A 23,797-nucleotide genomic window follows, 5' to 3' on the forward strand; every position below is an offset into this window, starting at 1 on the left:
GTAGAATTAAGGACGAGGAGAAAGTGATGTGGTGTAAAAAAATTATAGAGCCTGGCACACACACATTTTCTCTTATACTCTAACACTTAATAATTTCATATTTAAATTCTTAGTAGTTTCAAAATAAGGCAAGCATGGAGAAACAGGCCAGGACGGCAGAAGGGAATTAACCCAGCTGATAGAGCTAAAGATGATTTACATGGCAAAGAACAGAGGGGAAGGAGGGCTACTTAAATGAAAACAAATTAAAAAAAATACAAAACAAAACTACGCTTTTCAAATTATTTGTTATCCAGGGAACTATCTATAATATTCACAAGACTTTCTCAGAACTGCTAATTTAGGAGATCCGTGTAACACAGTATTACCTTCTCCCTTTGGATACTGAGGGTTAATCACTGAAATGCATGATTCACAGCTGAGTGATGCACAGTTCCCCCTATTTAATATGCAATTCCTAGAATCTATGTCTTAAGCAAGGTATCACCTACTACATAGTTAACAATAAACCTGCCTGTTAGTTATATTTCCCTCCAAAAGTTGAAATTTCTGATAAGTACTCATTGATGAAATATTCCTTTACAACATCCTATTTCACTTAAAGGTAATAAGTGATTTAGCTAAGGTTTCAGTGTGTCTATGAAATATACATCATCAAACAACAAAATATTCATATAGAGAACCTAACGCTTACCTAGTGAATCAAGAATCCTTCTATACTCTATTGTTTTGTAAAGAGCACTTTAATTTCACCTACGCATCTGTCCCAATGTTCACTGTAATTCTAAACACAAATCTACTGACCATAACCACTTCTAGAAAATGTCATACTATACGTAAAAAAATTAACAGCTTTCAAAATCTGCATGTCAACAGAAATGAACGGAAGAAATAATATAGCTTTTCAGTAAAAATAGGAACAGTATTCCTCAACAGGCAGGTTACTAAAAAGTTTGGATTAAGTAAAACTGAGACCCTGTATCACCAAGAATGAAATTGCCTTAAGAAAACAGGGTTAATCTCTGTATTAGTTATCAGTTAATACATGTGAGGGCATCTGCATCTTCGGGAGAAAGAAAAAGTGGATATAATTCTAAGGTGCCATCAACTCTCAGTCACTTGTTAAAATCCTAAGGAAATAAAAAAATCCTAAAGCTATCCCCTATGCTTGATGATGGAGAGAGAGCAGAGTTAGGCATAACCCTCAAGCCACTTGAGACCAGACTCATCAAACACCACAGCACCCAAACAGAAAGGCATGGGTTTCAATCCCAGGGGTGCAATCTTTTACCTCTTCTTTTTTGGACATTATACCTTTATGAGGCCTCAACTAAATCACAGAGGATCTCTAAGGTAACAGGGATAATACTATGCAGTATAAAAAAAAAAAAAAAAAGACTGGCCTCAAAAGTGAAGTCTCAAATTTTAGTCCTATCTCTCATATATGCCCAGTAATACAGCCAGATTTTAGTTTCCATATCTTTAAAAGAGTGAAAATAGAGTACCAAAACAATTAGAGCACAGATATTTCATGTGTTTAGTTTCTGTTTGTGGCTGCTATCTAGGCACTGTAAAATTATAGATACTAATGTTTGTGGCTATAAAGTATAATTGATGGTTAATATCACATCATTTACCTTTACAAGGAAGTAAGGGATAACACACTTTAAAAGCTCTGGTCATAAGAAATATTATTCACCACTTTTGACAGAAGAAATAGAGTCACATACATTGGAGAGACAGATATTAATAATGTTCACTATTTTTCACACCAAGTACAAGCAGCAGGATATGAAAATTTGGTAGGCCTCAACTATTTAACCTCCATCCCTCTCCTTTTCCCTCTAGTTCTTTGCTCATATACTTATTTCTACTAATTGGTCAGAAAGGGCTGCAACAAGTCAAAAAATTGGTAAACAACTGTTTAACATGGCATTTTAAAAAATCTGGCTTTTCAGTGGAGCTCCTGCTGTCATTAGTAGCCACTCCAGTGGTATGGCATAACCTTAGAAAACCTCTGACTCATACCTTTTTAAGAGAGAATTTTATTCTGAGTCTCCCAGAACTGTCCCAGAAGGTTCAGTGGGCCTCGGGGTTGAGTATCAGTTTATCCCAACCCAAGGGGGTTTACCGGACACTGAGAACTGCTCAAAAGGACTAAAATCAACTTAGTCTTTCCCTACAAACCCTAAGACCAAGAATCTGACTAGTAAGATCTAGACATTGCTAGCAGGAGCAGACAGCCAGCTCCAAGGAAACTATAAGCCAGCTATTCATTTTCCTGAATCTGGAATTTGCATGGAAATGTACAATTCACCACATTTAGGCCCAAGTCTGGTCACTAAATATAAAAGGTAAATGAGAAGCAACAAAAGAAATAAAAAAGATATAATATTCTTTATGGAGGATATTAATAATAATGCAATTTTACCTGACAAGGGCTAAGAACAGTTCAAATTATGTAGGAAAGATTATCTGCCTGTAAATATAACTATTTTTGAAATGGTAAAAATCTCTAAAGAAACCACAGTATCATCCCAGTTTGTCAACAAGTAATTCTAAGTAATTGCATTTCTTGGCTAAGTTATCTATCTGTAGTTATCAAATAAAAACATTTGCTAATCCAAATTACTTTGACTTAGTTTTGCTTTTTTTTAATCTTTCTGATGCAAACATATTCTTATGAGTTTGTCTTGTCAATAACTTATAAACCTCATATCTTGTTTTACTTTAATATGATATTTTTATATCAGCCTCCAAATCATATCAAACTTCTAACATTCAAACCCTATTCAAATGCTTTATGAACTAGAGGTCAATGGAACACTCTAAGGCCCCAACTATCTTACAACAATGTGTAGAATCTGATTCTGGAAGTAAACCCAGTCAATTATTATCCCACAACTGGAAAGATCTCTAGCATTATGGCCTTCAAATTGGTAAATATCTGAAAAATCTTCTGTGTTTAAATATGTTATTCTACAATAAATCCAAACTGTTCTCAGACACTAGACGCGCTTTCGTTCCAGGCCCACAATAAGGGTGGGCACAGAGCTTGTAAACAGATTCTTATTCACACCTTTCCAAGCTAGTTCTAGGAACATACTTGAACTTCACTTTCTTCACCTGCAAAATGGATATCAATAATATCTATTCTACTGATCTTTCAAGATGGTTTCAATGATCAAATGAAGACTTGTGAGAGAGATTTTTAAATATTAATAAACTATATAAATGTTAATTTCTACAATAAGATTTAAGAAAACAAAAAGAACCTGAACTACACTGAATACGTGCGTCCCCATTACTGAGTCATAATCCATTCTCCGGGAAAACTCTGGGCAAACCTCAGTGATGTGAATATATTTCTACTAGACTGAAATCTGTAAAGTACGTACCCACGAGAGAATATAACACCATCAGCAGTCTATTTTACCCATCTGAATACCATGGTAAAAGAAAAACTAATGAAAACCACTACTGTAGTCCCAATTTTCCCATCTTAAAATTCCTCCTGTTGAGAATTCCGTTGTAGTGGGGCGATGAAGGTGGGGAAGGAAAGCAACTATACATGAAATGTTTCCTGGCACGAAGTCAGGAATAACTTCAGATGTTAAGTTCTGCTTCGTGCTGAGCAAACACTATTGATCTTACCTTTGGTCTCTAGGGTCACTGGATCAGAATACTCTCCAGCCACAGCCTTATTACAAGCTTTCACTCTGAAATTCATATACTTTGAATCAAACTTTAGGCCTGAAAAAATGAAAAATGGCTTTCAGATATGAAAGGAATCTACTTCAAAAGTATGAGTATAAACCTTCAAACAGACATTTTTCCCCTCCCTGGAACTATCTTTTACTCAGGAAGAGTAGAAATTTATATTAAAAGGGTGATAATGCCTGAAATAAGAGGAATCATAATTTATCTATTATTTTCTTCAAAATAAATTATATAGTTTATCACTGGGCTTTTTAAACCTAGCAATAAAAAGATACTCTCAGGCCTCATTATAAGTAAGGTTTCATTCATGGAAAGAGGCTATGACTTAATATAATATATTCAATTTCTGGAAAGTAGACACTCAAGAATTTTTATATTTATGAGACGTTTCATATGTGAAAAATGAATTTAAAGAGAAAGTGAAGCATAAGGATTAATAGCAAAACTCTGAAGTCAGTCAGGTCTAGATTACTAGCTATGGGACCATCAGCAACATGATGGAGCCACAGTTTTGTATCTGTAAATAGAAAAGAAAAAAACCACCTCATAACTGTAAAGACTAAATGAGATGTAATGTGCTGATTAAATGAGATGTACTGTGTAACACACTTCAGCCCAGCTCCTGACAAACAGTAAGTGCTCAGTAATGGTAACGTTACTAATGTCACTTACTGCTCACATAAAACAAACACAACAACTCTGGCAACATTCAGCCATTTCAAATACCTGAAGTCCCCTATATATGGAGATAATGTTTTTAAAGACTATCAAAAGGCCAACACACAAATTTCTAATACCAAATCACAGCTCAACTTTAAGTTTTACAGTGAAGGTAACCATAAAAGGGGACAAGCGAGTATTTACAGTATCACTGAAACATGGGGTAGTGTATACATCTAGTGTACACATCTAGAAAACTGACATCTTTTCTTACTGTTAGAAAACCAAGGTAAAAATTAAATGTTACTCTGAAATATAGCTTTCAGAACATCTCTTCAGGTTTGTTTTACATACATTGTTTGACCAGACTGCAAATATCCAGAAGTAATTAAAATGAAGGTTTTCTTGATATTTTAAGAGAAATTCATTTCTATAATAAATATACAAAAAGTCAGCTTGGCTAAAGAAACTTAATAACTTCATCTTTAATGTAATTCAAAATATTTTTCGCAATTACATCTGTCTTCTAAGAATGAGATTCATGAAATGCAGCTGTCTTACCTGAAAGTGTATATTCAGTACCCTTAACATTATCAATTATCTCCCAGCATCGCTCATCCTTTACACGTGGAAGTCCATCAAAATTTGTTTTCCTATATTCCAGTATAAAATGATCAATCTTATTATCTTCTTCTGGCATTCTCCAAGTTACTGTTACAGAGTTGTCAGCCACCAAACACTCTACTGGATCTATCTCTGGAGCTTTGGGGACTGAAGGAAAAAAAAAAGCTGATTTATCACTACAGTACTAATCCAATATTTATGTTTGTCATTCAAATTATGCGTTTTCATGTTGCTTTTGAACTGTTCAGTTGAATCACGCTAAGAGAATGGATACCTTACAAATGCAAAACAACAATTTTTCATAGCTCTGTCTTAAAATTCCTATTTCAAAGTTTTTCATAGACTTATTCAAAGTGTGTTAAAACTCCAGTTGGTGAAAAGCAATTCAAACATGCTAAGAATAAAGAATTATTTGTTACTTCTCAACACATACTTTTAATGTATTTCAAACAGCTGGAGAAGATAAATTAAAGCACTACTGACAAAATAACTTGCTTTGAATCCAGTAATTAAAATAATTCAAGATATTTTCAATGTATTTTTTAAATCTTGTTTATAAAATAATTTTAATTTCTCAACAATGAACAAAAATGAACTCCACAACCCCACAAAATATTTAAGAATTTTAAAATGTTTCTCCAAAGAGTTCTCTGATTCATTGAAACAAACTAACGTAAATGAGTTACAATTAACATGTATGAACATTAATCACTTTCTTTTCCATAAAAGAGGTTTTCCATAGCTCCTCCACATTAACAGATGTTCCACTTAAATAGCAGGCTAGCTGGAGAACATGGTCCTCCAGTTATCCAGATGTGTCTGAAATGTGTGAAACTGTGCAAGTATTGTAGTTAAACATTTTGTTGCTAAAAGAAGTTTTAAAAGATTTACTCCAAGTATGTAAGGTTGGTTCAACATTCTAAATAATTAATGTAAACTATCACATCAGTAGAAGAATCAGATAATCAGAAGAAAAATTATATGATCATATCAATGATAGAGAAAAAAATACTTCACAAAATTCAACATTCATTCATGACAAAAACTCTCAGTAAACTAGGGAACTTTCCTTGATAGAGAACATCTACAAAAAACCCTAGAGTTAACATCAATGTTGAGAAACTAGATACTTTTCCCCCTAAGGCAATGAAGTTCCCTATCTCCACTCCTATTCAACACTGTACAGGAAGTTCTGGCTAAACGCTATAAGACAAGGAAAAGAAGTAAAAGATATACAAATTAGGAAAGAAGAAATAAAACTGTCTTCGTTTGCTGATGATGACTGTCTATGTAGAAAATTCCAAAGAATCAGCAGAAAAATTCCTCCAACTAACAAGCTTATAGCAAGGCTGTAGGATACAAGGGATAAACAGGCAGAGTACAGGAGAATTTTAGGGCAGTGAAACTATCCTGTATGATAATGTAGTGATGGATACATGACATTATACATTTATCAAAACCCACAGAACTGTATAACAGAGCGAACCCTAATGTAAACTATGGACTTGCGCTAATAATAATTTATCAATTACTACAAAAGTACTACCCTAATGCAAGACACTAATAACAACGGAAACTGTGTGGGGGAGGAGAAGAGGTATATGGTAACTCTCTGTGTTACCTGTTCAATCTTCCATAAACCTAAACCTGTTCTAAAAAACAAAGTATTAATTTTTTTATAAACCATAACAATAACAACAAAAGAATTGATGCATTAAAATTCAAAGCAATGTGAGACCTAACAAATAACAAAGTAAACCAAATATCTTAGATACAATAATCAAGACCAAGATGAAAAGGAATTTGATACACATTTTAAATCTTCAAGCCTAACTAGTAAGTAAGGAGGGGAAGGATAGAGGTGAGACAATTGATCTCCATTAGCTATAGTCTTCCAAGTTGAACTACTGCATGTGTGTAATTGTACAATAAGTACTTGGAATCTGATATACCTTATTAGTAATACAACAGACAAAGAAGTATTTATTATTTCTCATTATGATTAATTTCCTTCATCTGTCTCTAGGGGTTTTGTCCCCATAATACATTACAGATGTTAGTCTCTATTACTAGAACATAAGCAATACAGACTACTATTCATTGCTATGGGAAGAAATTACAGGCATTCATAAATCTAACATGGTGTGCACTGCTTACATGTGAAGAAATAAATGGAAAGGCCTATGGCATGTAGTAATGCTATAATTCTGCTGAGTTAAAACTTGTACTGAATGTCCCAAGACGCTTGTATAAATAGAGAATCACTTAATTTGTAAGTGGGTCCAAGCTTACAAATTAAGCTATCTATCTCTCAAAAACAGCTACCATTCCAGTAAAAATGTACTGGCAAGAAGATTCTTCTTTCTTGTGAATAATGACTCCAAAAGAAAGCAAACTTAGGAAGGAAGAAGAAAATTTAGATAATTTAAGAGAGGTATGTCAAATATTCTGCAATAACCTACATGGGAAAAGAATCTGAAAAAAATAGATATGTGTATGTATAACTGAATCACTTTGCTGTACACCTGAAACTAACATAACTTTGTAAATCAACTATACTCAATATAAAATAAAAATTAAATTAAAAAAGAGTGGTATGTCAAATTAAGAGTGACTTGGATCTAATATGTAGGAAGTTCACCCAATATTCTAAACAGAAGTAAGACAAGAGTTTCAACAAATGTAGGGTAAAAGTTCAGGGGAAGATGAAAGGTAGTAAACTTGTAATATAAAAATATGAGGAAAAGCAGAACTCTCTTTAGAAATGAGAATGAAAAGCAATTCACAGCAACTTCCATAAAGCAGGAGTTAAATTGTGTGAACATGGGTGTAAGAATTTTACTAAGGTTTTTCTCTGCATGTGAATGTAAAAGGACAACTGACATCCACATTGCCACAAACGTTTCTCTTGTTGGCTACAGAAGCTCAGAAAGGAGGATATAAACTGTAAGTTTCAATATATCAATACTGGCTTAGCACAGAAGAAAATGACTGTAATTATTATCATCCATCATCATCACTTCCAACTTTCAGACTCAGATAGGTCCACAGCGCATTACTACATGTAATGCAGTGTAGAGTTTGATTTCTGTGGTGTTTATAGAAGGAATTATTAAGGGATGAAGGTATTCATTTGTAAATTAATCTGATTGCACCTTATGGGAAATTTTTATGCTACAGCAGAATACAAAAAATTAGTGATAAGAATTCACCTTTCATAAATTTTAACAACTTATTATACCTTCCTTCAGGATGAAACTCCTCCACAAAAGGATTTCTTGCTTTTTATTATACCTCATTCCTTCAGACTGTCTTAACAGTTTGCAAAAGAGGAAATCCTAACTGTGCATGCAATCTACTTGACTGTACAGCAGACATGGCCTTGATTTGTTAAGCCATCACTGAAAATCCAAGAGAAGGAAAGTAATGGTGAGAAGATTGCTTTTTTAGTAGTTTTTTTTTTTTAAGTCAAAATACTACTGCTCATGTGTATATTCACAATCCGCCACTCCTGACACTCCTTCGGAATTTAGAAGTAGTGTGAATTAAAATATAATGGTTAGGAATTCCAGAAGGCCAATTTATAGATAGGTATCCACTGACAAGCATGTATACTTTCTTCCTCTACAACTATGGTTCCTTCCCTCATCTTTTCATTCTCTAAAACTACTCTAGAACTTCTGATCTACACCACACAAGCTAATACTTCACTTATGCTACCATTACTAGTTCCATTATAGTTTCATGACTACTAACCTTGTCTTTCCAATCATATTCTAAAGTCCTGGATCAAATTTTCAGAGAAGAAAAGAATGGTTTCATATGATCAACATTATCTATTCAAAAACAGCTAATCTCCAAAAACTATAAGCGTGTAAGTAAAACACTTCACTTTCAAGCGATTTCCTGATCCCCCAACTCACCAAGTCCAAACTGTTTTAGCTATCAACTTAACAACATTACCTGATGCTAGTAAAAAGAAAATAATAACCAAAAGGTCCTTAATTTGTTCTTTCACACATGTGGACAATAACTTGGACTCAATTTCAAATGGTTTTGACTGCTGGAATATCCTCATACTACTACTTTAATAAACCAATGTTAACACATTATTACTGGAAATAAAATTCCATCTGAACCAGCAGCAATCACAGTAATGGTAACAACAGTTATCATTCACTGGATGTTAACTATGTGCCAGGTACTATTTCAAGTGCTTTAGAGGTCTCAATTCATTTAATCCTTATAAAAACCCTAGAAGGAAAACATCACATTTTAAAGATGAAGAAAACGAGGTAGAGTTAAATAACTTGTTAAGGCTACACAGCAAATAAGTGTCAGCCAGGACTCAAATCTAGGAAGTCTGGCCCCACCACTCAGTGCTCACTACCACAGCATACTACTCCTCTCCGCCAAACTAGCAATAAAAGGTATCCCTTACTGGGATTCTTAAAATGGAATTTTTACTATCAGTAAAGTAATTCTCTAAAAATAAAGATTAGCAAATTACATTATTCCTTAGCTGAATGAAGAAAAAAAAAATCACACTATACTTCCTTAATATTTACATTCTAATGTTCATCACAGAAAAATCTTGAAGGAAAAAAAAGGTTTTATATATAACTTTATATGTAATATATGCACTAACTTACCTGGCAAAAACTTCAAAGTTTGCAATATCTGTCTTTCCTGAGAAAAATCCACCATTAAATGAGTCATGCTGTCACTGACCTTTGGTTTCAAAGAAAGGCGAAAAGCTGAAGCCATTGTTACTCTACAGCAAACACAAACATAAACATTCTTTTAAAAATAAAAGAATGGGAATTATATATTTAATTTATAAAATGAACAGACAGAATTTATTTCACTCTAGTGATTTCAGAAGTTATTAATAAAGGTAACAAAAATAAACAGAAATTTGCTTTTAAATCTCTTGAAAATTAATTTAATAAAGAACTGTAAAATCTTTTTAAATTTAAAGACATTTAAGATAAACTTTAAAGAACTTTCCTCCAGCCAGTTTAATAAAATTGCATAAAAATACAAATAACTCGAGACAAATAACCAAGATAAATCATCTTTAACAGACCCAAAATTCATCTGAACCTCTGTACACTCAATCTGACTTCCTGATGCCAGCCTCACTCCTTTTCATATGCCAAATAATGAACTGTAGATATACCCTGATTCAAATATTCTGCCTAGTTGTCACAGATATTCCATGTGTCCTTAAACAAAAGTAGAGGTACACGACCAAATACTGTACAGCTTGGTAGCTACTAAAGTTAGGCCACGGATGAGAAAGGAGAGAAGTGAAATCACAATTCTGAATACCACCCTAGTAAGTCACTTTGATGTATCAACATCTGCTGAATGGAAGGAGTCAAGAAGAAACAGCCCTGAGAAACCATATGCCATGGAAATAACAGGAACTCAATAAATATATTTCATATGAATGTGGTATACAAAACAAAAAAAAAGATGCCATACAAGACCTCATTTTACCCAAAGCAGAAGGAAACTGTTCTGTCAATTAAAACTAGAGATGAAAAGAAATTCTCATTTCCCATTAACTTGTTATTTTATCTCAAATTTCAATTTTTTATATTACCATAGATTTCCACATGTATCACAAAGTAACTCCCTCTATTATCTTTGGTCAAAGAATGACACAAAAATGCTATTCAAGAATGTTGTCCTCCTAGTACAGAATTTGGGAGAGAAAGTAAATAGAGCTGCAGGAACAAAGAGAATACCAGGCCTAGTCATTCAGATCTACCAAACCACCCTAAAGATCAGTGGTATGAAAGGTATCAAAAGTGTTGCTGCAAAAAAAAAAAAAGTATGGCTGTATTCAGTTATTTGAGGATGAAAAATATCAAACTGTTGCTGTATTCAGTTATTTTATTTCATCTTAAAACTAAGAAAGTAATCACTTTAGTAGTAACAAAGACTGAACAACAAATGATCTATCAGTATTTATCAAGAAGAATGATATGAAAAGATGCTCATCATAACTAATTATTAGAGAAATGCAAATCGAAACACTGGTCAGAATAGCCATCTTTAAAAAAAGTCTACAAACACTACATGCTGGAGAGGATGTAGAGAAAAGGGAACTCTCCTATATTATTGGTGGGAATGTAAATTGGTGCAGCCATTACGGAAAACATAGAGGTTCCTCAAAACACTAAAAATAGAGTTGCTGTATGATTCAGCAATCTCACTCCTGGGCACATATCTGGACAAAACTATAATTCAAAAAGATATGTGCACCCCTATGTTCATAGCAGCACTATTCACAATAGCCAAGTCATGGAAACAACCTAAATGTCCACTGACAGAGGAATGGATAAAGATGATGTGGTACATACATACAATGGAATACTATTCAGTCATAAAAAAGATCAAAATAATGCCATCTGCAGCAGCACGGATGGAACTAGAGATTATCATACTAAGTAAAGTCAGAAAAAAAAATACCATATGATATGTGGAATCTAAAATATGACACAAATGAACTTATCTACAAAACAGAAACAGACACAGACATAGCAAACAGACCTGTGGTTGCCAAGGGGAACGGGGGGTTGGGAGGAATGGAGTGAGAATTTGGGGTTAGCAGATGCACACTATTATATATAGAATGGATAAAAGAACAAGGTCCTACTGTATAGAACAGGAACTATATCCAACATCCGGTGACAAACCATAATAGAAAAGAATATAAAAAAGAATATATATATGTATAACTGAATCACTTTGCTGTATGGCAGAAATTAATACAACATTGTAAATCAACTATAAACTTGAATTTAAAAAAAAAGAAGGAAGTGCTATACTGAAAAACAATTTATGGAGAAGGGAACTCACACTTAACTGAATGCCAAGTATAATGCTAAGATTTCATACATTATTACTTTAAGCTCTTGGTTCTCAATAAAATTTCAGATTATATCAATAAGAAGTTAGGAACAAAGGCTAAGTCTTGTACATGTTGTTCTTTACAGCCCCAAGTATCTTTTGATTTAAAGACTTCTTAAAGAGTTATATTCAGATGGGTACTTGGTAAATGCCCACTGAATCAATTAACAGGTTTGAACTTACTTGGTTGCTTCTAAACCTGATGATTTAAAAGTTGTTGAGGACTTCCTAGGTGGCGCAGTGGTTAAGAATCCGCCTGCCAATGCAGGGGACAAGGGTTTGAGCCCTGCTCTGGGAAGATCCCACATGCCATGGAGCAGCTAAGCCCGTGTGCCACAACTATTGAGCCTGCGCTCCAGAGCCCATGAGCCACAACTACTGAGCCCATGTGCTGCAACTACTGAAGCCCACGCACCTAGAGCCCATGCTCCACAACAAGAGAAGCCACCAATGAGGAACCTGTGCACCACAATGAAGAGTAGCCCCCACTCTCTGCAACTAAAGAAAGCCCGTGTGCAGCAACAAAGACCCAATGCACCCAATAAATAAAATGAATTTTCAAAAAATAATAAAAAAATAAAGTTTGTTGAGAACTGTTGAGAAAAATATCTGAAAGTATTTTAAGGAATTTAAACCTGAAATTTTATCTGTAAAACTTGATTTAAGCATTATGGCCTCTCCTGTGATAAACCATAATGGAAAAGAATATTTTAAAATGCATATATCTATGTATAATTGAATCACTTTGCTGTACAGCAGAAATTAACACAACATTGTAAATCAACTATACTTCAACTTAAAAAAACCTCAAAAAAAAAAAAACAACAAATAAAAGCATAGCATGTGCACTCTTCAAGATAAATCTGGGGGAAAAAATCACTGTGGCCTCGAAGAAAAAGAATATCCCCCCAAAATACATTAGAAAGGCCTATCAAACCCTAAAAACAAGAATAATGACCTTTATTTTCTAGACAATGAAAATTTCAGTCTCCATAAATCAAGCTAGATGTACAACAATGCTATAAATTTCCAAAAGGCTGAACTTTTCATTTTTAAACTAAATATATGGGATTGGCCAAAAAGGTCATTCGGGAAAAACCCGAATGACCTTTCTGGCCAATCCAATATTTAGACAATTGTGCCTCAAAGCCCAAACTAACCATCTAAAATCCATAGATAATTCTCTACATTACAGCATGTACATGGTTAGGAATATTTTAATTCACCTTGCCTTTCTTGGTTCATTTCTAATAGTACAAGCTGAACACAAGGACCTCTTCCTCCTAGTTTTAGAGAAAATAACTGCAAAACATAAAAATGAACATTTTTTAATTTCCTCAAACTAACTACCTAATTAATTTGACTCTCCCTTTCATGACCCTTTCTTTCAAGAACTAGTAACTGCCACAATATACCTCAACTAATCATCTTCCAACATGGCTAAGCACTTGGAAGCATATACCAGTGATTTGTAAAGAGAACTACTATGTATTATCTTCTCATTAATTCTTTAAGTTTTCCTGTCACTCCGGCTGTTCCTTCTGCATAATGTCTGTCACAGCAAATGATAAACACTGAGTTCACACAGATACTTTTTTATTTTTTGATTCCCTGCTCAAGTATATTTCACACTCCTCCTTAAATACCACTTCTGCTCTCATATAACAAAATAATCCTTTCTTCCCTTAGTGAAAATAATTATCTTATTATGACTATATGTTTGAATTATTTTTGTACTATAAATGCCAATGATGAAATTCTAGAAGCCTGCTTCCTGGAAAAGTATATAAAAATTACACCAAAGAATTCTGGACATTACGAGGCTAAAAGAAAGTTAAAAAAAAATTAAGCGAAGACCCAGAAATGTTCCTTAGACAGGAAGTAAATATCTTGTAGGCATACAAAAAAAAAAGGTATACTTTGAAAAACAATAGCAACAACAAAATGCAGTTTGCCCTGGCAGAAAAAAAGGAATCCTGACTCCTGAGATCACATGGATATTCTGGATATTGATGAAATCAAGCCAAGAGGTTGGTTTAAGAGAAGAGGCAAAGAAGTCCAGCCTCAGTGAAGAATGCATTCGGCCATGAAAACTGATCATAAAATTAAATTCTGACAAAGAAATCTGGACAAAGAGAAAGAGGTCAGGGATAAGGACAGGAATCTAGGAAGCACAGAACCATATAGATTCCTAGGATGGGAATGAGAGAAGATTTTGCAAGGTTTCTCTCAAAGTCTTTAGACAGCCCAAAGCCTGATTAGGAAGTGACTTCTAATCCAGAAAATCAGGGACCAGAGCAGGATTTAGTGGTAGGTGGCTAAATAGAAGAATAATCTAGCCAGAGTGGAAGATGGAGTACTTATAGCAAATGCCAGCAGATATAGCCCAAATAAACCTTATTCAAAAAACTGACCTACCTAGCAACCATTCCTCGTACAGCCAATACTTCTCACCTTCAAATTTTCACAATCTCCTTTCTATCTACATGCAGGATTCATAAGAATGATCCACATCTTTAAACACTCCCTGATGTAAAATACACAAAAAAATACTACATAGCACAAGAAACTGTACTCAATACTCTGTAATGACCTATACGGGAACAGAACCTAAGAAAGAGTGGATATATGTATACGTGTAACTGATTTACTTCGTTGTACAGCAGAAACTAACACAACATTGTAAATCAACTATACGCCAATAAAATTAACTTTTAAAATAAAATATGCAAAAAATATAAAAATTAATATTTGTGCTAAGAATGCTATAACTGCCATGTGAATCTTGCCTCTAGTCAAATAAAAAGGGCACGAGAAGAACACAAGAGCTGAAATCTTCAGCCAAGATTAACAATAGCAACACTGGTTTTCACACAATACATGAATAATTTTGTGAATCATCTGGTGAATAATTTAATCTAGGACTCAGAATGGTGCTTTGAAGAGCTGTGCCTTTCAGAGAATTTCATAATCCTCAAATGGAGAAGCCTTAAGTGGTATCTCATTATAGTCAATGCTTAGTGACTAGCCAAGCAGATGAAAACCATCCCTTCTGTAATAACCCAATCCACAACTGCCAACAGTTCTTTTACCCCTTTGGTATATTCATTACAGCAAGTACTAAATTACCTTTCTTAATCCTGGCTCTACTAATGGTAAAGACCTTTAAGTCAAAGTCTGTCATCATTTTCTTTAATTTTCTCCTCCCACAAACCAGACAGTAGTGGCATTAGAAATAGAAAGAGATGGCACCAGGAACAAGATGGAATGAGAATACAAAGGTGTTAAATAGGAGAGAAGCGAAGTAGGAGAGCTTTAGCTCTTTTTTTCTTTTTTTTTTTTTTTGTGGCTTTTAAAGGCTTTATTGACCCAATAGGTCCAGTAGGTTGAGTCCAAATAGTACATCTGAGACGCAAATCACAAACGTAACAAGTTATCATCAGGCTGGCTTTTGTTGTTGTTGTTGTGATACCAACCAGGGTTCCTGCCCTTCCCCAATCAATAGAAATTGACTAGAGGCCAGACAAGAAATTCAGGCAAGGGTTTATCAGGGTTCCTGCACTGGCTGCAGGAGGGAGCTAAAAAGCAGAGCTTTAGCTCTTGAGGAACGATATCACGCTGTAACTTCTCATAAAATAAGACACGCTTATATTGATAAAATTTAAGGACAACAGAAAATGCATTCCAGAAATATATATTTTTTAATTATTCAAAATGGTTCCCCACCTACTAGCATAGCTAATTAAGAACTGTACTAAAACTACGTTATACCAGAAATGAAATTCTTTTGGAAGTACATAATTGTCCAAAACTATGTTTTTAAAAAATCTTGCTGATATATTGTTCACTCCAGAATATATGCAGAAGACTTTTTTCTCTCTTTTTTTTTTTTTTTTTGGCCATTAGGTATTTATATTTTAACTAACAAGATTCTAATAAGAAACATCTTGAATTTCATTTCTGACTTCAATGTTGATACTTAAATAAAAATGTAGGTTTTATACCATACCTATCCTTGATCTGTCTGGCAGCCTTGGAGCAAATCAGGGAGAAGAGAAAGAAGGCAGTTAGTGCTTTTCATGCAAGTTTCAATGGCAGTGACATGCAAGAAAAGTTAGGATAAAAACCCTGAAATAGATTAGTTCATATTCACCAAAACATAAATTACAGGACATTTGTACAGTTCACGTCAGCTTGCATAATGTGATGTTAGAACTACAGTAGGAAATCCAGTCCCTACTGGATCCATATAAATCACCTTAAAATAAGCAGGAAAATTTAACACTTCAAACTAATTCCAGATGACTATAAATGTTTTTTCTTACCTTAAGATTATCAACACACACCTCCACTTTCATTCAGTCTGACACTCTTCAACTAGAACAATCAACCTCCTTTATGGGGCACACATTTCTATGTATTCTGATGATTTTCTGACACATTTCAAATCTGCTCTCCAATTTTTCTTCAGAGATCTCTTCCACTACTTCATTCCAAGTTTTCTCTATTTGCCTTCACTGTGCAAGGACTTTGTATTCTGAGAGCTTGCCTGCTAACATATAAAACTAGGCTGCAATTCTATAATCCATTATACCAGAGAATGAAGTTGTAACAGAAAAAATTCAGACAAGGAAAAATCAAAGAAACACTTCTAGCAATGAGGTCTTTCCCTCAGATGACTTCATAGAAGCTGGCAACTGAAACCTATGCTACTTAAGATTTTTTTTTTTCTTTGAGAATGCTAGTACAAGTTTAGGAAGAGAGCACAGCTATTACTCGGTACTGTATGTCACAGAAAAATGATGAAAAATACATGCAGAAACTGCTTTCCCCTTTAAGTTTACATACCATTTAATAGAGCCAACAAAAGGTTTTCCCCCCACACTGACCAGCATAATTAACAACACATCCAGTGTAGAACATGGCTGTTATGCTTGACACTCTGTCCCCAGTGTCTAGCATAAAGCTTGGCACACAGTAATGTTCAATAATTACTAAATTTAATTGAACATTAATTAGATGTATACAGCAATGCTTCTGCTGTCTCTCTTCCTCACTTCTAATATTGTTTTTACTTGGTACTGGTCATTTTTATACCCATCCTAAAATATTCTGGTCTGCATCCTTGTCTACATCAAAAAACAGAATTGAGATTTACAAGATGTGCACATCACACAGTTCCAACACTACCATAATCAGTTCCATGATGTTTATACTAATCATTCCATTTCTTTATTAAGAGATTTTGGTCTTTAATGCTTCTAAAGACTCATCCCAAGCTCCAAATTTTACAGCAAACAACCCTATCCTGTGGCATCTATAATATGTGCCTTAAGTCATACTCAAAAGTACAAAGTACCCATTTTGGTACTAGGGATAAGAAACGTTAAGAAAGTCAATTGCATGTACATCTGAAACTGATATAATATTGTATGTCAAATTTACCTTTAAAAAGGTAATTACACTGATTTTTTAAAAATTATTTTCATTATAGCTAAAATTATAAACCAAAGATTTTCATACAAGTGTGAAGGGAGGGGTAGAGGAGACTCGACTCTGCACTTGATGTTTCTTTACATATGGAGAAAAGTACTCTCTATTCCCTCATTTTCTCCTGGGGAGATGTTATGACAATCCAATTATGAGTTTGAAAGGACAAACTAGAAATAAGTAGCTCAGCACCCTTCCCTCTTTCTGGCAGCTTGCTTGCCCACAGAGAACACATATTCTATATTTGGTTCCTTCCCTCTATTCAGTAAGTTTCATTGAAACAGGCTCCCCTCACACACAAAGGCCTGTGGTAGCCCTATACTTACATCTCTGGGTAGGATAAGTCTAATTCTAGGATTCAATATTAGGAAGTGTGCCCACTGATATAAGCCAAATTCTCCAATATCACTTTATTAGCCCTCTTATCAACTTTACTGTTTTATTTCCCAATTGGTTTAGAACTTGGTTAAAGGAACGTTACCTACCAGTCACTCCCAAATAACCCAAGAATATGCAGACCATTACTGCTTTTAAAAATGACCATAATGATTCAATTTTGTGTCTAGTATTAATTTAGTAAGATGCCATTTTTTAGTGTCTGTGTGCAAGTGTGCACACGTATACACGCATGTAAAGCTTTCATGTTTCTGTTTAATATACTAAGTTGTTCATGACAAATCAGAAAATAAATTGATGAAAAGCCAGAAAATCCAGGAAAAGTTGTTGCCCCATGTATTTATATATAAATACACCTAGTTGGTAAAACTGGAGACTTCATGGTTCCTCTTTCATTTAGGTTCAAACTTTACAGTACATACACTGCATAAACGCAGGAGGGGTTGAAGACGTTATACTGTGCAATGACGAAAGGATAGAAAGTCTCAAATTATGAAGGTATTTCTATAAAAGGGTCCAATTTCAAGAAATGTCTTAAATTGGAAAATAAATTATTTAATTTTTTCTGGAATTTCTTGTCCCAAAGCAGAAAGCTGTCCAAAAGACACACATTAATATGTTGGTCTAAGTTTCAATTCCAAGAGTGATGCACTTTTGTCAATTAAACATCCCTACTCACTTAATAACTACCACCTGATCCCAGGATTTACCACTGCTCTGTCTCCAATACATTTATTTGTAGCTACATAATACCACTTAGTGAGTTATGAAGAGGCCTCAGTGACTGCTTAGATTTTTAGGTTATGACAGTGTACACTACTGGAAAGCCTTCAAGAAGCATTAGTCATATTACTTTATTCAACATCACTATTTTCTATTTCAATTTCAATCACTATTTCTATTTCAATATTCTACTGAAATCCTGTTTACCAAGAATTCATTTCTCTCTGTTATCATCAGAGATGGCTCCTTTCTCTCTCAGTCCCTTCCTCCATCTCTCAACTGTTATTTAAAATAAATCCTACAATTCTGACCCTTTATTTTATCAGTTATATGAATCTGTCACCTGAGACCAAACTTCCTTAAATAAAACTGTAACAAGAGAATAATGTAGGAGTAATTACAAATGGTTCTTTATCATACCAATTAAATATAAAGTAGTTAAACCAGATCTTTTCCCAATCTACGAGTAGATATAGAAACTTTCTTCTGTGAATTTATGTCAGCATTTTGAAGATTAAGATCTTATAGTTTCTATATTTCTTCTTAATATCCTCATTTTTCTCCTTTTATAGAAAGATGTTAAAGCAAAGTACTCTAAAATAATTTCACATATGCAGCCGCTAACTGAATAGTATTTTCCAAACACAATTAAAGTAGGAATAATAACAAAGAAGTCATAGATCTTGTTTACTGTACTCAATGAATCATTTACCCAAATAGAACAAAATTAGAGATTTCCAAATTTCTTCCCAACCAGCAGAAATTTTTAAACTTTTTAAAAATAAGGAGCATTAGACCAAGTTTTAAGAGATCTGCGTTTCAGCCCATCACATTAACCAGCAAGTCACTTAACTCTTTTAGGACTCAATGATCTCACCTAAACAATCATGAGCACAATGGTATCCTCAAACCCTGAAAGTCCATCCTAAGCCATCTTACTTGTAGATAATGACTTTTTTAAATACCTAAAATAAACATTTTAATAATCTAATTCTCCAAAATGCAGGCTAAAATGGAGAAAGAGGTAACAAGGGAAAAGTTAAAATCAGAGCTCTGATAACAGCAACAAAAATAAGAATGTATGTTTCTGAATGATAACTGCTAAGAAAAAAAACACACTAACATTGTCAAAACAACAAATGTAGCAAACGCCAGATATCATTTTCCAGAGAAGATTTATCTTTATTTTGATTTGCAGTAAAGCCCAACAGAATTCCTAGTAAAAATGTGAATTCATGTCTATATGTTCACATTGTTTCATACTTCAGATTTTCCTATTAGATTTGGGACAGATAATTTTGCAATGTTTCCTGAGACAATCTGAAAATGACTAGGGAGCAAATATTTAATGCATTTTACAATGTATTATTGAGACTTCTACCTTCATCCCAAAAATACCATATTAAACAATAACTTGGGAAATGAAGGGGACTCAGTCAGAGAGAATAAATAAGAGTTTCAAAGTGCTACCTTACCTTAGGCAAAAACATCAGATTTCAAAAAAAAACTACTACATACTGGTTGATTCCAAACATTAGAAGTTTTATATTTTCTATACATATATTTATGTGTTTATAAAAAGCACTATTTTTTTAAAAGCATGATCATTTAAAAGTCTTCTTCACAAAACTCTAGTAAATAACTTAAAATGAACTTGGAATACAGTACTGAATACATCTATACTCTCTAAGTACATTTATATAATAGGAGACTACATTTCTATAAGACATAAACACCTGCAAATGAAGTAAAGGTGAAAAATTACAGTTTGAGCTACTCTTAACAAATATTTAGACTTGTTTTTAAACTGCCTTCATAACTGAAACATTCACGCTTTTTTTGGGGGGGGGGGCCACACTGCACAGGTTGGGGATCTTAGTTCCCTCACCAGGCCGTGCTGCCTGAAATGGCAGGATGGAGTCCTAATCACTGGACCGCCAGGGAATTCTCTTCATGCTTTTGTTAATGGTCCTCTCCTCTCCCAGAATTCCTGGCTGCAACTCACAGAGGGAGCCTCTGCCAATACTACTTCTGCTTCCTTGAAAATACTGAGTGAGCTTCCACCCCTCTCCTTATTTGCTCCTCCCAGTGGTCAGAGATTGACACCTACTGAACAGGATTCTAATGGTGAGTTATTGTGACTCAAAAGTGGGAAGTACACAAAACCCTTCCTCCCTTTTCATCTGTAATCAAATCGAGAAGGCTGTTCCTCTTTCACCTTACTCTGTACTTTTGTCTCCATTGTAGGCACCTGAGGCAGGTAATCATTCCCTCCCTCCTCGTCTGACAACTGAGTTATGTGCGGCAAGATTGTGACGAAGTGGCTTGCTAGTTATACTGACTTGGAAACTGTCCCACAAACTCAGCTCTTTTCATGGATAGAATTCAACTTCTAAATTTGCGGGACGGGGGAGTTGGTAGGAATATTAATTTTACTAAGGGATCCATGCGTGTTCTGCAGGCCACTTATTAGCAGAAAAACCAAGTCTGATGGGGCTTTGGCTACTTGTTCATCCAGAAATGAAGCTAATGATCCAGAACTCATTTGCTGCTGCATATGTTTACCATCAACCAAGCTTCTAACAGTTACAAACAATTAGTGAAAGTTTGTTCTAAAATCCTTTTCCATTTGTGCTATTTTTACTTGTTCACTTTCAGACTGTGTAATGCTGGTAAATAGCATAGCTTTGTATTCAATTCTCATTCTGACGTACTGCAACATGATCACTTAAATATTAGTATTTAAAATACTCTTTTTGAAGATAATGAAGTCTAAGAAGACTCATGGCCTGCATTTCAGCCTACAATATTTTATGTACCTGTGAGTTATTCATATTAATCTGCTTTAATATGAGATATCTGCAAATAATATACACTAAAAGAACTGTTTCCAAATATCCAACATACTACCAGTCTAATATTTAATCTTCCAAGTCATCTCTTTCTGTATTCTGTCAGCAATTAGCTATCTGAGGCAAGCCCGGAATCCATGCAGCTGGTTAGGAAAGTGAATTTAGTTTTTGACTTGGAATCAAACCATTATCTGATACTATTTGGATATACTAAGAAAATAATTGCAAGCAACTCTCAGTTAAGCATTTTTCCTGAACAATAAACTCAGATTTCTGGTTAGGAAACACTGACAATTCATTTCACCACATCTCCAAAGGGATCAAAATGCTGGAAGACAAGACCAAAATAGTAAGACAAGAAGCAAAGTGGCACATGATGAAAATATATGTAAACCACAAAGTGATTTATTTTATCAGAACCTTTCCAATTTACAATATACTGGAACCAAGTTTTAACAAAGCCGGAAACAAAGCTGGAAAGAACAAAGGAGAGAGAAAGAGAACAGGATCTTTTGAGAGAAAGGGGAAAGAAGGACTCTGAAAATGTTAAAGGAAAGAGAAACTTGGGAGAAACAAACTTTTATCAGTTTTTCCAAGCATCAGGTCCTATTTAAATTCAACTGGATTCAAGCTATTTTTGAGTACTATGTCCACATTTTACAGTTTTCCTGTCTTCCTCTCTCTCAGGCACTCAGCTATGAATTCTTGCTGCTATGATTATGCCTGCCATTAACAGCTGCCCTATTCCACTAGAATGGGAATCTGTTGACAACCAGAAAACAAAAAGGAAAAAGCCTAAAAACTTACTAGTACCATGTACATATTAACAGTCAACAGATTCTGAGACACTATCATGAATAGAAGATACTAACTCTCGCTCATGAACTGTACAACACTGATTCTGTTCACTAAGACATCTTTTGCTTTCTGCATGTTTTTTGGCTTGTTCCAGATATTTGAACTTATAAATGCCCTCTGAATAGGTGACATATCTATACTTTTAAAATAATTTAAAGTTTGATAAAATTCCCTCATAATTCCTTTATATAAGTCTTACAAACTGCAAAGATGAACTTTCTTACAACCCACATCCAAATTCAAGAATTCATTAGTTAACCGGTTCACAGCAAAAGAACTTTTGATTCATTTCGTCAAAAGTAATTACTTTTTAAAGTTCATTTTCAAGAGGTAGGGATATAAGTCAGCAAATTTTATCCTCTCAAGGAAATTTTTTCTACCTTCAAATTCACAGAAAAATCATAAAGTGAAATCACTGATGGGCACAAATGGATTATAAAGCCACCTTCCTAACAATAAAGCAACTCACTACACAGCCCACAGGCCAAGAAAATAATATCAACCTCAAATATCTTGTTTTGATAAATTACTTCACAGTATATATTTTACTAATTACATAGCTTTAATTTCACACTCTTTCATGCCATTTTCTATATAGTCTACATACTTATTCTACATCAAATAGAATAGATTTGATATGATAAATTGGTGATCATTTAAAAATGACTCTACTTAAAATAAGAATTAAAATCTAGAATTTAGAATCTCTTAAACACCAGGATCTAGGTTAAAACGGTAGCAGTCTTCTTGCTTTACTTGTGTCTTCACATCAAATATACCCCTTAGGGACGGACATTTTCATATTTTAATAAAGCATTCAAACAATTACTTAAGCTAAACAGTGGGACACTTAATAACAAACTTAATTACAAGTTTCACAATGCTCTTATATGCATCAAGTGATGATGTTTTCCCAATCAACTCATTGAAAGGAACACCAACCTAGATTTTTAAGAATGTTAGTAATAATATCAATTTTCTTTCTTTAGTCATAAAATATTTGTAACAAAGGTATGACTCAGCTAAAGTATATAAGTACCTTTAAATTAAATGACCAAGGGGAAAGTAACTGAAAAAAAGAGTAACTTCGTTTATCTGAATTGAGCATTAAACAAATAATTAATGTGTTCATGACCCCAATGACACATACTTCTAGGTATATGCTTTGGAATAAATGAACAGCTAGCATTTTACTTAACAAGAAATTCCAAGCCTTTTCTAATACTAGAAATGACTGAATGAATCCAAAATTAAATGGGAAAACACCATTTTCTTTTAAACAAAACTTTCCTTTTTAAGTGGATTAGTCTCATTTATTGGTCGGTTTTTTTTGGTACCTTTGAAAATTCTTCAGGTTCCTTTATATCTAATGACCTTGTTGCAAATTCTAGTAGTTCTTCAGAGTTCTCCAGGGCATTATTACATTGACTAAGCTGACTCTAAAAATAATAATAATAATAAATCATTAACACAGAATTTCCTACTGTCATCAGAATCTTAAATATATATTGTTACAATAAACATCACAATCTTAATAGCAATAATTGAAC

At 34.0% G+C, this 23,797-nt stretch overlaps 1 protein-coding gene across 3 annotated transcripts in view; it reads right to left on the reverse strand.

The window, feature by feature from the left end:
* Nucleotides 1-23,797, reverse strand: part of FSD1L (fibronectin type III and SPRY domain containing 1 like) — a 70,258-nt gene that overhangs the window by 23,451 nt on the left and 23,010 nt on the right. For 2 of the 3 annotated variants that reach the window (XM_057721405.1, XM_057721404.1), the window contains exons 4-8: nucleotides 23,585-23,686; nucleotides 15,938-15,960; nucleotides 9,657-9,778; nucleotides 4,942-5,151; nucleotides 3,655-3,753 (exon numbers count right to left, since the gene is read on the reverse strand). In XM_057721405.1, the coding sequence (XP_057577388.1) occupies nucleotides 3,655-3,753; nucleotides 4,942-5,151; nucleotides 9,657-9,778; nucleotides 15,938-15,960; nucleotides 23,585-23,686 (556 nt within the window). The remainder of the gene's footprint in view (nucleotides 1-3,654; nucleotides 3,754-4,941; nucleotides 5,152-9,656; nucleotides 9,779-15,937; nucleotides 15,961-23,584; nucleotides 23,687-23,797) is intronic. The other variant, XM_057721406.1, reaches the window with a different exon arrangement.

Source organism: Hippopotamus amphibius, chromosome 2 (assembly GCF_030028045.1).
Source record: "Hippopotamus amphibius kiboko isolate mHipAmp2 chromosome 2, mHipAmp2.hap2, whole genome shotgun sequence".
NCBI classification, from domain to species: domain Eukaryota; kingdom Metazoa; phylum Chordata; class Mammalia; order Artiodactyla; family Hippopotamidae; genus Hippopotamus; species Hippopotamus amphibius.